Genomic DNA, 17,328 nt, shown 5'->3' on the forward strand with positions numbered 1-17,328 from the left:
CTATTAGTCTATTTTATCAATATCTTATAGAAACGAACTAATATCTATTCTACAAGAGGATTTTGGACGACTTAGAAATTATTGTTCAAAGTCAGGGTTTGTATCAATGATTTGGGTTTTATATAATATAATTAGAGCTAACAATCTTGGTTAGTTAATACAATTGGTGTGACATCTACAGTTAAAAACTTGTTACTATTTGGATTATTAGATGTGCTAAGTGTATACAAAATTTTGTAATGATCTAATGGTGTGGTTTAGAGATATCTAGTTTTTAGCACAAGAGGGTTTCAGAAGGTGGCAGTTTGAGGTTGGATAGGATTTCTATGATGTCTAAAGATTTATTTGTCGAATTAAGGTGAAAATTGGCATGGTGTTAGAGGACTTGAAGATCAAGCTATATACCAATTTTAAAATAAAGTTAACAGTTGGAAAGGGAGAAATCACTGCTGGGATTTCTGCTTCACTTTTCAAGTTGGTGGCCGAGTAACATTAGTGCAATTTTTGGAGGTTTTCTCACAATTTATAAGTTGGATTGGACTAAAAATTCTTGAGCATATAGAAGACTTACATTGACAATTGCATGCAAAATTCTACATTAAGTGGACGGTCGGATTGGATGTTATAGCTTATTAAAGCTCACTGATTAGGATTGGGGCTTACAAGAAAATTCTAATTTGCTTAAATATGAAAGTAACAAGTTAATTGGGATTTATATATGGTTAAGACTACTAAGAAGAGTGTTTTAAGCACTTTTGAATTGAAATTCAGATTATATTCTTCTCATATGGGTAAAACTTATTAGGATTTCTTAGCTACTTGTGATACATAATCTCACCTTCCATAGCTAAGTGTCCAGTGTATTCCTGAGCAAAACAACACATAATACGACATTAATGGTGAACCCAACATGAAAGTTTGGGGTGGAAGGTATTGGATTATATTTGTGGTTATTTGGAATTGATGGCACAAGAAGACAAGAAAGTTGAATTTCGACTTTTTGATGGAGCTTTAGATGGAGCTTCAAGTGGATCTTCAAGTTCAACTTCAAGTGGAATTTCTACTAATGAATAAGGTATGTACCTTGACCCAAACATTGCAAAAATATCTCAAGCATTTACATTATTTATGCAACAGCAATAGGGCGATGATCACAAAGAGGCTTTGGCAACCAAAGCATTGCAAGCAATAGTTAACAAAGTTGATCAATTTGATGGGAGGGATATTTCCAAATATTTAAGATGTTATGTGTAAGAAATAGAATTGAATCGTATTTTTGAGAAGGAGATGATTCAATTATTTGAGCTTGCTATGATATCAAAGATAAGAGAGCATATAAGGTCTATTATGATGCAATTTAAAAATTCATAGGAGGTATTTTTACATACATTGAAGGATGCATATTTTTAGGAAGATATTGATCGAATTACCAAGAAATCATTCTTGGAATGGATTGAACGATCTAACAAAAATTTGTAAGCTACAAAATTATTAAGAGAATTTGAAAGGTAATTTTTTTGATTATCAAAAATAAAAAAGTTAACATTGGAATCAAACAAGATTGAATTGTTTCTTCAAGTTGCTAATGAAGAATTATAAGAGAAGTTAGAGGTTCTTTTTGAAGATAAGGAAGAAGAAGAAGGATTGACAACAAAGTGGAGAGCTGTTGAAGATGCTATTGGATTACTTGCAAAAAAAGAAATGAAAAAGGATAGGTTTAGTACTCAAAGAGTAATACAAGTAGCAAAGATCCCAATGCCTACTACAAGATTGACTATGCCTATTGTCCAACCTCCATTGACTATATCAAAAAAAGAAGATATGGGACTTGAGGAGATTATATAATGAATGCGACATCTTCAAATCAAACTTGTAAGGCTTGAAGAAAAGACTTCTACAATAAGTTCAAAGGCTACTTTTAAACAAAGGTATGTGCAAAGATGTATTTGGTGTGATGATGATTCTCATTCTCGAAAAGATTGTGGTGAATTTGATGAGATGGTACAATAAGGCATTGTTTATTAGAAAGATGGGAAGGTTGCATTGAAAGATACTAGTGATCTTCTCCAAACCAACTTTAGTAAAGGAGGCAAGAAAGCATTGGTTAAAGATTATTTGGTAATATATGGAATTACGGAAATAAAAGCTGCAAGTTATAGAACTAAGGTGGATAATGATGGCAGACAAAATTTTGTTGGAAATATTCAACCAAGTGGACTTTTGTCTTCTGCTATTTCTATAATGCAAAAAGAAAAGATGCAACGAGAAGCTTTATTGAGAATTAATGCAACAATTTGTGGTGCTACAAGTTTGGAGGATCTTATAGAAGCTTTGTCAGTACATGTATATATTGCTAAAAGTCAACATGAAGCTTTAATGAAAGAAAAGAAGAGAAGAAATTTTGATGATTCAAGAGAAGGAAATTCTTCTAAGAGGCAAACTCGAGGAAATAAGGCTCATGCATCAGCTTCACAAGAATTGCCCACAAAAGATACTTCAATAATATTGGAAGAAAAAAAAAAAGAGGAAAAAGATAAAGGTAAATTAACAACTTATAAACTACTCTCTAATATTGAAGCGGCAACAGATTTAAAGGTAGTACTTGAGGAACATATACTCAATGCTAAGGTTGAATTTACATTGAAAGAAATTTTAGGAATTGCCAAGAAAGAATTATATAATGTCATTATTGACAATATTAAATGAAAGAGGTAGTTAATGGGAGAAGCTGGATTAAATCATGCTATTGATGCACACATATATAAAGGTGAAGAAGATATATTTGATAATTGTTACAAACAATCAGCAAGTGAAGAGAGGAGTCATAATCAAAGGGTACATTTTGATGATCAAGGTAATAAAGATAGAGAGATTTCAAGTCATTATACTCGAAAGCATTGGACTAGAACAACTATAGAGGCATTAGTGAAGATTGGAGATATGGACGAACCAGTTGTTGTTTTGATTGACCATGGTTCAAAGATAAACCTTATGTCTAAAGATCTTTATATGAAGCAAAGGTGGCCAATTGTCATGGAGCATAGATAGGCAATATGGACAGCCAATAATACACGAGGGGAGTTATATGGTGCTTGCCCGGATGTAAAAATTCGGATTAGTGATGTTACAATGGAGAAGAATTTTTTTTCTTGAAGATGTAATATCTTATCTTCTTATTTTGGGACAACCATATATTATTACAACTTAGATGGAAACAAAGGTACTTGATGATGGTTCAACTTATGCACGAATTTATAGTGAAGATGGAAGGAGGGTAGTACAATTTTTGACTGTGCATCCAAATCATGAGCGGAACCGAGACAAATTGAGAAAAAATCCATTGCCAAGGATTGTTGAAGAATTCAAGGATTTTTTGGGGGTACCACTATAAAGCGAGATTATAGAGGTACAGAAAGAGAGGCACTCTCACAAGATGTAGGTATCTTTTATTAAAGAGACTTTTGAAGAATTGAAGATTGATTCTGATGGTTCTTTATTGTTAGAGGAAATTACATGCTTCAAAGAGATGTTGACAAAACAAGGTAGATCATTTGCCTTTGAATCTTGTAAAATTGGATGTGTGGATCCAAATATTATAACACCTATGGTTATTTTCATTGAACCACATGTACCTTGGAATCTAAGGCCAATTCTAGTACCAAGGCACATTTACCAAGCTTGGCGGAATTATTAAAAGAAAAGATAAAGATGAAGATTTTAGAGCCCTCTTTTGTACCATATTCTAGTCGATGGTTTACAGTGCCTAAGAAAAATGGATCATTATGTTTTATTCAAGATATGCAACCAGTGAATGCAGTAACTATCAAGAATGTAGGAATTGAGCCTATAGTAGATGAATTTGCTGAGGCATTTACAAGAAGGAAAATCTATTCAATGGGTGATTTGTATTCGAGCTATGACCATTTTCAACTTATAGAAGGAAGTAGAGACATGACAACAATGAGAACACCACTTGGATTAGTTAGAATGTGTACTCTTCTTCAAGGCACAACCAACTCAATTGCGCATATGATGAACATGATGAATAAGGTATTTAGAGATTTTATTCCTAAAAAGACTATGCTTTTTTTAAATGATGTTTTTATAAAGGGGTACAAAGAAGAAGACAAGGATGAAACTTTAGATAAGAGGGGGTGTCACAAGTATGTTGCTGATCATATACAAGATTATAAAAAAATATTAGCTCGGCTTGGAGAAGTTCATCTTATATTATCGGATACAAAATCTATATTTGGAGTATAAGAGATTGTAATTATTGGATATTTATGTGGATTTTATGGAAGAAAATCCGATCCAATTAAAGTTGATGCAATTGAGAAAATAAAAGAGGATTGTAGTTCTTTAACAGAGGTTTGCAAGTTTTTAGGTGCATGTATATTTTATCGTATTTGGATTCCTCATTATGCTCACATAGCGGATCCATTGTATGAACTGTTATGTAAAGATTATCTATTTAAATGAGAAGAAAAGCATGTTAAAGCAATGCAAAGATTGAAGAAATTATTGATATCGCCTCCAATATTGAGAAAGGTTGATTATAAGTGCAATAGTCTAGTGATTCTTACTGTGGATACTAGTCCGATTGCCATTGGATGGACTGTAGGTCAAGATGATTCAAATGGACACAGATTTGCAGTACAATTTAGAGCTAAAGTTTTAAGTACTCACTAATGTGTATATTATCAAGTGAAAAGGGAACTATGAGGAGTTGTTTCAGCTATAAAAGCTGAAAAGGATTATTTGATTGGAGCTATGGTGGTAATTGAAACAGATTGTTTGCCTTTATTTAGAATGATTACCAATTATACAACACTAGATATTCTGATGTTGAGATAGATTACTTATATCAAATCACTAAATATAGAATTTAGGCATGTTGTGGAGAAAGACAATCCGGTAGCACATATGTTATCTCAAGTAGTATATGAAAGAGAAGATGAGATGGTTGAAGATATTGATGATATTGGAACAAAATTCTATTCAGTATCAAATCTTAATAAAGAAGACAAGATGTTTTTTGAAGAGCTTTATGAAGAAGAATTACTAGAAATTGGTCTTTATTTGAATACCTTGATTAAACAAGAGAAATGGTCAATAGAAAAATTTAATCAAATAAGAAAGAAGGCTTATGGATTTTTGCTTCAAGAAGGATTTTTATAGAAGAGACCAAAGAAAGGAATTGGAATGCTAAGACGAGTAGTAAATACTAAAGAAGATCAACAAAGACTACTCAAAGAGTTTCATGAGAGTCTACGGGCAGGATATAGAAGAATTTGGACTACTTTTGCTAAAATAAAGGAACGATATTGGTAGAAAAATATATATCGAGATGTAACTTTGTTTGTAGAATCTTGTGTAACTTATCAGATGTATTCAAATATACGACATCGAGATGGGTTGCATCCGACATATCCTTTGGCTATTCATTTTAAATGGGTTGTGGATTTGGTTATTATACTGATGGGACTATAGCAAATGAGATATTTAGTTTTGGCTCGTGAAGATTTATCAAACCAAGTAGAAGGCAAGGCACTAAGAACAAAGTCCACAGACGAAATTTGCAGGTTTTTACTTCATGAAGTTATTTGTCACTATGGATGTGTGGGAAAGATCACTGTAGATCAAAGAGAATTGGATGCACATAAAGCTCATGATTTTTTTAAGAGATGTGGGATCAAATTATCATTGACTACTACTTATAATCTAGAGGAGAATGTAAAAAATGAACGTGGGCATCCACCAATTATAAAAGCCTTACTTAAAACTTGCAATAGAAGAGTGAGAAAATGGCCTCGACTTCTACCTTATGCATTAAGGGCTGATCGAACAACACATAGTTCGGTGACAAGATATATGCCAATGGAACTTATGACAATTCAAAAATCAATTATGCCGATTGAAGAAAATGTGCCAACTTGGAGTATGCTACCATGGGAAGATGAGTTGTCAAGAGAGGAATTGTTAGCCATTAGAATCCGGCAACTTAAACAAAGATCGAAAGATGTAGAACTAACATTAAAAAGGTTACAAAGAGCAAGGTTAGGAAATAAGACTCGATTTGATAAGCAATATCGATTGAAACCTAGAGCAAATGAAGAAGGTAATTAGGTACTTGTTTATGATAGCAGTCTGGATAATCAACATAGTACTTTGCAGAAGTTTTCAAAATGTTAGATTGGACGATATGTGGTAGTAACAGTTCATGATAATGTCACATATTCATTAAAAGAGTTAGATGGTACGAAGTTGAAAATACCTATTGTTGGAAAGCGAGTGAAGATTTTTAAAAGACGAGATAGAAAAATTAATATAGAAGATCATGCTGAAGATATTGGCATTTTTGAAGAAAATAATTATTTTGAAAAGGATGGTGAAAATAGAAATGAAGGACTTGATGAAAAAAATGAAGAGATGGCATGATGCCAATTATGACATATGGTTCATTTGGCGCATGCCGGAGGATGCACAGATTAAGAAGGGATAGATGTCATGATGTAATATGACTATATAGTGAAATTATAATCAAAATTGAATTTCTAATTAATATATAATTATCTTAGTTCAATTATAATTTGAAGTATCTAAAAATGGCTTTTATAAAATCCTCTTAGGTTATTTTTTTATCTTAATAATTAATAGGTTGAAGGTTAGTTAGTAATTTTACCTTCTAGGTTGTAGAGACTCTTCCACTACCTTAGAAAGACCATAAATTGATGAAATCAGGTTAGAAGAGGTAAATAATTAGTATAATTGGTACTAATGTTAAGTTGAGAGTAGTGTTCAGCTAAAAAATCCTTAGGATAGGATAGATTGATACCAGGGGTCGACCATTTGTGAGACAGGGTCTAAATCAAATCTTTGGCCACTAAAATGATGCCCTAGGAAAAAATAGGGTTTCATTTAAAAATCAAAGATTAGTATTTGAAAGCTAGCTTGAAGTTCTTTCCAAAGACATAAGAATTGTCTTGAAAGGATTTTAGAGGACTTAGAAATTATTGTTCAAAGTCAGGGTTTGTATCAATGATTTGGATTTTATATAATATAATTAGGGCTAGCAATCTTGGCTAGTTAGTGCAATTGGTGTGACATCTATGATTGAAAACTTGTTACTATTTGGATTATTAGATGTGCTAAGTGTATACAAAATTTTGTAATGATCTAATGGTGTGGTTTAGAGATATCTAGTTTTTAGCACAAGAGGGTTTCAGAAGGTGGCAGTTTGAGGTTGGATAGGATTTCTATGATGTCTAAAGATTTATTTGTCGAATTAAGGTGAAAATTGGCATGGTGTTAGAGGACTTGAAGATCAAGCTATATACCAATTTTAAAATAAAGTTAACAGTTGGAAAGGGAGAAATCACTGCTGGGATTTCTGCTTCACTTTTCAAGTTGGTGGCCGAGTAACATTAGTGCAATTTTTGGAGGTTTTCTCACAATTTATAAGTTGGATTGGACTAAAAATTCTTGAGCATATAGAAGACTTACATTGACAATTTCATGCAAAATTCCACATTAAGTGGACGGTCGGATTGGATGTTACAGCTTATTAAAGCTCACTGATTAGGATTGGGGCTTACAAGAAAATTCTAAATTGCTTAAATATGAAAGTAACAAGATAATTGAGATTTATATATGGTTAAGACTACTAAGAAGAGTGTTTTAAGTACTTTTGAATTGAAATTCAGATTATATTCTTCTCATATGGATAAAACTTATTAGGATTTCTTGGCTACTTGTGAAACATAATCTCACCTTCCACAACTAAGTGCCTGATGTATTCCTAAGCAAAAAAATACGTAATATGACAATGAACATATATATTTATACTAATATTTACTTATATGATTAAGTAGAAGTATGTAAAACTAGATTTATTTTAGTATATTTTTTAGAAAAGCTTCTTAGAAGCTTTATAGATGCTAGTTTGACTTTACATGTATTTGTAATTGATTAATAGGTTAGAACCTTTGTCAACAAGTTAACCATGTATTAGTAGCTTGTGGAACAAGCTAACTATAAGGCGTACATATAAAAAACTTGCCTTGCAAGTTAAAATATGTGTTTTACAAAATCAACACGTTTTGGAGGTCTTATAAGACAATACTATATAGATCCTAGTTAAGAGTATATATGGAAGCAAGAATGAAGTCTTCTTCACTAATATCAATGCCTTTCTAGTTCTTATTCTTGTTTCAAAACTTTCTAGTTTTCTTGGTTTTGGCAATAGCCATTTTAGTTTAATATTATATCATTTGTAAGTAACTTTTTAATTCTATTAAGGGACATAAGAGTGTAATAAAGATTTCTTTTTTTAAGATTCATGTCTTTAAAACAAGGTTGGAAAAAGAGGCCAACCAACCCCTAAGCAGAGTTTTAGAATTATCATCTACTTAATATGTGCAATCTTCTTCAAATATTTTGTACTCATTTTTAACTTAATTATTGCAAGGTGTGCAAATTTTGAGTCAAAATCAATAGTTTAATTATTAATTATTGAATTTTTAATCTGCTATAGGATTTATTAAGAATTTATTTAAGATTTATAATTTGATTAAAGATTGATCAGGATTGGTTTCAGATTTGGTTAGGATTTGTTTAAAATTTGATTAAAATTTGATTAAGATTAATATTTTTAAAAAATTTAGTTAGGATTTAAGATGTTTTTTGGATTTGATTAGTATTTGTTTAAAATTTTATTAAGATTTAGTTATGATTTGTCTAGGATTTTATTAGTTTTTTATCTAAAATTTGGTTAAGGTTCATTAAGATTTTAATTAAGGTTATATGAAGATTTTATTAGGATTTATTTAGGATTTATTTTTAAAAATTATTATTAGTATTTTTAAATATTCTTTTTTATTTCTTTTTTAAAAATATTTCTTTTATTTCTTTAAAATTATTATTATTTCCTTAAAGGTTTATTTTTTATTTTTTTAATATTTCTTTGTTATTTTCTTTTTAAATTAGTTCATGACTTCTTTGTGTTTCTTTTTTAATTTCTTTAAATTTTATTTTGAATTTTTTAAAATTAGATTAGGATTATTAAAGTTTACTTAAAATTTATTTAAGATTCTATTAAACTTTATAGGATTGTTGTTGTATTTATACTTATCTTCTACAATTAAGTGCTCAATGCATTCTCAAGCAAGAAGACACATAATACAATAATATAAGAATAAGGTGTAAACAATAAATCAACTCAATGAAAAAAAAAAAAAAAAAAAAAAAAAAAATGTGTACTATAATGATCTAGTATCTAAATTATTTTTCTCTTTTTAATAAATTATCAATGAATGCTTGGCAAAGGAATTTTGGATAATGACTAATTTTATAACTTTTACTAATGATAAAGAAGACTATATAATATAGCTCATAGTTGCCAATGAGGCTATAGAGCAATGCATACAAGGTAAAGTAGATTGTACCTTAGAATTTTCTATTTTATGTGCTAGGATTAAAAAGCAACAATGTACCATAGACTAACAAGAAATACTATTTGTTACCTTTAATTTTCTTTGGCATGTACTAGACACAAGATCAAAGAGGTCCAAAGTAAAATTATAGCTCACAAAGCTATCCTCCATATCACATACTAACAGATTGCCATATTGGAAACATCCAACAAAACAACTAAATAATACCACAACAAACTTCTTGCCATAAACGTATAATTATAGCATGAAATATGTGAGGCTAAAGAACAAGAAGAAATGACTAGCAAGGAATTGGAATAAAAGAATCAAAAAATAAATAAAAAATACCTCTCTACAGAAGCAATCCAATAAAAAAATTATGAACAATAGTATATATTGCTTCTTGAATCCAATCTGCCCAAAAAAATGATGAATTCATTAGGATAATAATCAATGTACCTCCCTCCCTTCTTTCCTCTCCTCCCTTCTTCCCTCATCCCTCCAAAAAATCTTAGAATCTCCAAGACACAATCCTCAACTCATGGTCCCATCTTCTGAACTGCAAATTCTAATATTAAAACCATAGAAGGATACAATTAATGTGGAATTAGAAATTGTCTTGACAATTATAATCTTTGATTTTAAAGTATGCAAGGTTAGTTACCACAAATATATATATATATATATATATATATATTGATACAAAACAAAGAATTTGATAGCAACAATAATGACAAGAAAAAAGAGGTTACATAATAAGATGTGAAAAAAGTAGTATTAGTATACTTTTAAAGTAATCTAAATTGCACCTTTTTGTATGACAATGTAGATGCAAAGATGGAGTACCTAATATGCAACCAAGTAATGAAAAAATAAAAATAAATAAATAAATGATATCTATGAACATGCATCAAAAACCAAATTTTTTTTTTTTTTGCTTATACCACATTATAGCCAAGGCCATTACTAAATCCTTCAAAAGACAACTATGCCCTAGCATGTAAGGACAAAATATGAACTTACAACAAGGATAAAATGTCAATGCCTTAAATGACATCAGCAATCTTCAACAAAAGTCATGATATAGAATGATAATAATATAATAAGGAGATAGGATAAAAATACAACTAGTTGTAGCACCATAGTGAATTTAGAATAGAAGTTGTGATTAGAAAACTTTTTAGGCTTCATAAGAACTAGTAAAGGAATTCATGTCTCTCTCTTTTTCTCTCTCTTTGGAAATTGAACATTTGGTAGTAAGTAAACATGGCAAGCTTGCTTGTCTCATTTTTAGAAGTATTCTACAGAGACAAAACAATGTAACATTTTTGCACTTGAATGAATAAAAGAGAAAGCATTGATTCATTGCATGTAAGATACTTGTAAAACTCAATTGGATTACTAAAAAGCTTCTAGGATACTCATAAAACTTGGTTGTGTTGCCAAGAAGCACAGTAACAATGGAAGCCTGTACATCTTGGGTGTGTCCTTATATCCTAGTTATTATTCCAAGACGCACCATTGACCAACATAACTTGGAGCTAACAGTCTGAAATCCCAAGGTTCAAAAGCTGAAATCCATTCTGTGAACAGCAAATGAAACTCCCATTCTTTTACCACACAAACATTTTTCCAACATCAAACTCCAATTCTTTATTCATTTCTTCCAATTACATTTGTGAACAGACCACGCAAAAGGGACTATTAAAAAATCAAAACTGTGGAAGCTTCACGGTGAAGCTCATGTTGGAAAGCATGAGCAGAGCTCAAAATTAGCTTCACATTGTTCAATAGACGCTGGTACCGTTGTGAGAAGAAGCAGATGAGCCGCAAGCATTTTGTTTGTTTCTGAGAGGAAACTGGTTTTTGTGTGCGTTGGGTGTGGTGATTACGCGATAAGAGCATATGCCGAAGCACGGACAAAAGGCATCCAAAAAGCTCTCACCTAGAATCATTACTGGAACCTGATTGATTGATGGCTTGCTTGCTTGCTTGGATTGCTTGATTTGATCCTCCAGAACCATCAGGCTACTGTATGCCTTCGATACCAACGATGAGTAGTGGCGCTGAGGCTCGAAACCAGTGCAAGTTCACTATGTATGTTCATCTTACAGTCCCATCTTGACTGTCTGATATGTGTGCACGTTTGACCCGATTCGAGCTTCGAAGATTGAGCCTCGAAGGGCCAAGAGCAACAACAACCCAGTCAACACTTCCCCTTCACTGCTTGCAATTCTTCTTCTCCACGTCTAGTGGTGAAGGGTATCCAAGCTGGGCTGCAGGCAGAAGAAAATGCTGTAGATCTCTAGACACACATCAGATTGAGAACTACGACCGACGTGTTCTCAAGTTCTCGACCGATTTTTCATCAACGTAACGGTTAAATGTATGCGCTGGGGAGTCGAGCTTTGTCCCTAACGTGGATTGCTGCTAGTTTGCATGTTCTCTTTGTTACGATTTCGACCAGGTCATGAGTGTCCGTGCAGGCTCTTTGCAGGTGCACAGAGAACATCATGTACAGCTGAGCATGTGCCTAGAAATTGAAATGCTTCGGGTTTCATAGACAGATCCGAAGGCAGTCCATGCATGTCATTCATCGTTGCTGTGGCACGCTGCTGGGAAGAATGAAACACAGATTACAGAATGCTATTTAATGATACGAGAAGTTTTTGAGCTTTTCAGTTATGCAGGCCTCGTATGAACAAAGAGCGACTGCTGCTGAACTGATTATATACCCTCACGGCTATCTCATAGAAGACAGCCAAGCTGTGAGCCATGACTGCAAAGGCTGCTGCTGCTAATACCCACAAAGAACCACGGACGTGATTCTTAGAGCGGCTGTAATTGCCTACTACTAGCTCCCACCCTATCTCTCTCTCCTTCTATCTATCTCTGCAAGAAATAATAACCTAACGTAAACCTCTTCCAGAATCGGAAATGGGAGTGCTGACTTTCGACTCCCTGCAGTGCAAAAAGCTCAGCTGTTACTCTGTCGAAATGAACCCTAAACATGTTACGCAAACTACGGTTATCTAATAATATACACCAATAGAGCCTCAGGACCACGACAAGCCATGGATTTCAACACACACACTAATCAGTCCTACACGCCTGACGACGACAGGTCTGGTCGTCGTCGAGAACATAAAAAGAATGCTACGCCGCGAGGAACAACTCAGTAGGCAATCTTGACATGCTTGAAGTAGTTGGGATTGAGGAAGGGGATCTGTGGGCCAAAGTATCCCATGTGACTGAAGTCGGGGTAGAGAGGGTGGTAAGATTGGCTCGGCATGTATCCATCGAATGGGACGAATCCCTCGAAACTTGCTTGCTCGTGAGGCGGAAACTGCACCGGCGCCGCTGCTGGAGCGGGCTCTTCCTTGGGCTTCTCCTCAGGCTTCTTCTCTTCCTCTTTTTTGGCTTCTTCCTTGGGCTTCTCATCAGCAGCCTTGGCCTCACCACCTTCGGGCTTCTTCTCTTCCTCTTTTTTTTCCTCCTTCTCCTCTTCTGGTTTCTTCTCCTCCTTCACCTCCTCCTTCTTCTCTTCCACCTTCACCTCCTCCTTCTTTTCTTCCTTCTTTTCCTCCTTCTTTTCCTCTTTCTTTTCTTCCTTTACCTCTTCCTTTTTCTCCTCCTTGGGCTTTTCCGGTTCTTTGGGCTTCTCCTCCACTACTACCACTACAGGGGCTGGAGGTGGAGGTGGTGGTGCTGGCCAAAACGTTGCATGCTTGTCCACTTTCCTTGCCCTTCTTAGAACCTTCTCTGGGTCTGGTCTTCCTATGACGGTCACTTTGGAATTCTTCTGATCAACCTTCACATTAAATACTCCTGAAAAACAACACCATCGAAAACAACATCAGTACGTAGAGAGATTGGATCAGGTTATATCGATTACTGGATCAGACTTCGCATGTGAGAGGAACTGAAAACAAAAAAGGTCATTCTTTCGGATTTGTACAATTCAATATGATGATCCAAATGATAACCACCAAAGATCAGGGGATGTGAGAGTCTTACCACCCAGATATCGTATCTTTTCATCCACTATCTCTGCGCATTTGGCGCAACACATATTCACCTTCAATTCGACTTTTTGCATTGCAATCCTCTGCACAAGCCACCGGAAATACACGTCAATTTTTCCTGAAGACGCGCATGCATTGAAGTATTCCCGCTAACTGAAATGAAAAGGAATACTCTCATGATGCGATCAAGCGGGAAAAGATTAAATTCCCCGAACATGTAACTTCAATCTAGCAATGTGTGCCAGAAATGTGGGAATGACAAATATACGGATCGTTATCTTGATCGTGAGACCCAGTAAACAGCAGCAGCAAAAGAAGAAGAAGAAGAAGAAGAAGAATTCATAAATTTCAATCAGATTCTGAATTCGCCAGCGATGTAACCCTCGGGCAAGAGAAACGGAACTGATCTCGATCAACTCACCGGCATTTTGTCAGCATACTCCTTTTTAACTGCCACGGGGATGCACCATGCGTTCGTATCCAACCATGGCGGGGCTGGGCCACCCATGTAGTAAACCTGCACACGACCACGCAAGATTGCATTTCTTAGCAACACAGAAAGCATCACCACGTCTTACAGGAAGACGATGCTGCCGGTTAGTGGCCTGTTTAACGGACAATCTCTATGCAAAGCTATCAATCTCATCTTCCTTGAATTCATCCCTGCAGGAATAAATAGTTGAGTGCAACACCTTGAAAAAACAAAAGGAAAGAGCATCAAGTAATAGCACACGCTTCCTTACCTCCGTTTCTGCCATTTCAGGCCTCCGTCAATTGACTATCAAATGCTGCCTTCTCAACCACCGATCCGGCCGGCAATCAACCGGCGCGGAGAGTGCTCTATGAAGATCCAAACACCAAAGCCTCTAACCAGCTCGCGATGAACACTACTCACACTCGAAATCAACAACCAATCCGAGCCTTGACTAGGAAATTCCCTCAGCGAAATGAAGAACTATGCCGGCGCCTCTGGCTCGCAATAACGTCAGTAAGTGTGAACCACCACAATCCCGATTCACAACAAAACGCAACCACAACCAAAGGCTATACACAACCTGGCTTGCTTAGAGAACTCAAAACGAGTGCGAACCGATCAGAATCTCGCACTTGGATTGTATAAACATGGAAGTCTGCCAACAAAAGACACCCAGAAAAAAGGAACACGTCGCATTAACTTGCCGGTCGACCACTATATAGGCAAACCCAGTCGAGCTGAGCTAGGATCTAGAACACTCGAAAGCGAACCCTGAACCGCGCTGCCATGGATCAGTCCGTAGTTCTCTGAGGAGGAGGAGGAGGCAGTGGTGTGGGACGGGAATGGAGGGCGGCGGTCGGCTTGGAAGCGTGGTGGTGGTGATGGTGGTGGGGCACTCACACTCCCTGCGCTCATCCCCCGAGGTCCGTCCTGCGCTCCACGTACTGGCACAGCCTCATCGGATGTTGACAAATCCTTCTCACTTGCTTTACGCCTACCCTTCCCTCTTCCTCATCTTTCCCTTTCAGAATCATCGTGTGCTCTCTCGACTTCGAAGCCGAGTCCGCGACGAGGGAGTGTCTCTCATCTTCCACAAATCCCCACACATCGCGCACCAACGCTGCCTGGATTCAGCTCCATGGACGCCTTTCGACAGAATTCGGTTGCGAGAGGAAGTGTGAGCTCGGCTGTGAGCTGAAACTCCTCACTACGCGTCGTGAGAGTGGACATGGTTCTGAGAGGGAAAGCAAATGTCGCCACCCACGGAGTGTATGTGGCAGTTTTTGAAGCTTCGGCCGACAGAGTGCTTGCATCGATCTGTCGAGGTTGGGGTGCTTTGGGTGATGGAGATTAGGGTTCGCTGGTATTGAACCCTCAAACACACCCACACACACACATATATGCACATCACCAAGCTTTGAAGACTTTGATATTCTTTGAATTGACAGAAACGCATGTTTTTGGCATGAGAAAACGTAGTAGTACGTGCACGTTTGCATGTATTCTCGTAGTTGATCTTTTTTTTTGGAATGTCTAATTTTGGAATAAAGAGAGGAAAAAAGAAAAAAGAAAAAAGAAAATATATATATATATATATATATATGAAAGTAGAGGAGGAAAAAGTTCAATATGGGAATGAGATTTCATTTGCAACTTTACATTTTGACTTCTTTTTTTTATTGATAAGATGTTTCAGATTTGAGTCGCAGTAAGTCCAACCTTAATAATATTCACAATAATGAATTTAAGTAGAAACTTAAAAATGGATTCTTCTTTAATCTTAATTTACAAATTTTGTGTTAATGGATTTTTATTTTTTAAAAAAATATTTACAAAATTGATTATTTTGGGAATAATTTTGATTTTTGTTCTGGACTGCGCAAGTTGGTCTTGCAAGGTAACAAGTAATATTTATCCTCTTGTCAAATTTTAACAATAATAATTTAGAAATATTGTGTCCTAACTGTTGCACATTATTTGTATTAGTCATTCCATCGAAGTCAAGAGAGCACATGATAACTCTGAAAAGGAATGACTAATTCAAAAAATAATCAAGATATTTATGAGATTCATTATTTTTTTTATCAGTCATTCTCTTTTGTTGCCAATAAATAAATAAATAAGTAAAAACTAATTGTTGCAAATTACTGCTTTTAATGATAAAAATGAATGTTATATATCTTTTCTTAAATTCAATAATGAGTTTGACTAAAACCAACATTTTACTAAGATGCAACATTTGAGGAGAAAAATAAATAAATAAATAAATAAATCATGAGTGCATGTATATGTATGTATGCGCGTGAATGCGAATGGCTGCTCTCACAAGCTACAAGTTCAAAAATTAAAAAGAAAAACAAATAAATCGAACGAAGTGAGGCAAAGTAGGGTCCACAAGCAGAGAGCCTTCAACACCACTACGACCAGTCTGGAATAGACTGGACACGACACATCCACATTCTCTATTTTCTCAATGAAAAACCAATGAACAAGCAATGGAGGAGGGGGTGTGGAATGGCAATCATACTTAAATTATGTTTACATATAAATATATATATATATATATATATACATATACACAACTGTAAAGGCAAGGTGGACGTGGAGCCACTTTGTGTCCATGTCTCGTTTTGCTTGCACATTGGCTGTGCCAGAGCGGAATGGCGTGGACGACCCATTCTTCCCCCTCTCGCTGTGTGTGCATTGTATGTGATATAGTACGAGTGCTAGACTTAGAAGAAGTGCACCGTAGAGGAACAGCAACACTTAGCCAGGTCTGATTCCAGATCCTTCCACAATTGCCACCCATTTCAAGCAAAATAGATACATAGATAGATAGAGATGTAGAGATATATAGCAGAGGCAAGACAAAATAAGACTAAAATAATTAATATCTCGAAGGGCAAGAGCAAGTTAGTACCCCCTCTCGTGGACCTGGTCTTTGTGCCAGTTGAGCATAGACTGGGCACAGGGATCGACATCACTAGCATACACTGGCCTGTTGCCAACACTTTGGTGGCTTCTGGATGGTGCTCCCCTGCACCACTCCGCGGGATTAGGGTTTTGCCTCGGTCACTGATTTCACTCTGAGTAAAACTGAAATTGAAAAGCGGCAAAGCGAAGAATGTATGGGTGTGTGCATGAGCAAGAAGAATACAAAAGTAGTCTTTCAGCATCGTAAAACTTGGAGGGCATTGCACACAAGCCCATCAGTTGTGAGACCGGCTTGTCAATCTTTACTGTTGTTATTAGTTCATGTGGAAATGAACTGTAATTGTGGGTACTAGACAAAGGAAATGTCATCTAGTAAACCTCAAGAAAACCAACATGTGTTAAAATAATAATTAAAAAAAGATTGATGTTTTGGGCAGAAATAGATTTGATTTTTTTTTGT

The 17,328-nt window shown here is 35.2% G+C and overlaps 1 protein-coding gene across 1 annotated transcript; it reads right to left on the minus strand.

Annotated features, from left to right (window-relative positions):
• Window positions 1-12,050: 12,050 nt before the first annotated feature.
• On the minus strand, window positions 12,051-14,763 carry LOC112277111 (uncharacterized). Its single transcript, XM_024509091.3, has 4 exons — window positions 14,203-14,763; window positions 13,881-13,976; window positions 13,452-13,542; window positions 12,051-13,262 (listed from the first exon to the last, which is right to left on the minus strand). Exons 1-4 carry the CDS (start codon window positions 14,215-14,217, stop codon window positions 12,610-12,612), a joined length of 855 nt encoding a protein of 284 aa, XP_024364859.1. The 5' UTR covers window positions 14,218-14,763; the 3' UTR covers window positions 12,051-12,609.
• Between the last annotated feature and the right edge of the window lie 2,565 nt (window positions 14,764-17,328).

The sequence above is a fragment of the Physcomitrium patens genome, chromosome 25 (assembly GCF_059467195.1).
Source record: "Physcomitrium patens ecotype Gransden chromosome 25, ASM5946719v1, whole genome shotgun sequence".
NCBI lineage: Eukaryota > Viridiplantae > Streptophyta > Bryopsida > Funariales > Funariaceae > Physcomitrium > Physcomitrium patens.

Coding starts and splice junctions, on each gene's coding strand:
- LOC112277111 (XM_024509091.3), bottom strand. Junction 13,543..13,880: donor AGTATGCTGACAAAATGCCG/GTGAGTTGATCG, acceptor TGGCTTGTGCAG/AGGATTGCAATGCAAAAAGT. Junction 13,263..13,451: donor AAAGATACGATATCTGGGTG/GTAAGACTCTCA, acceptor GTTGTTTTTCAG/GAGTATTTAATGTGAAGGTT.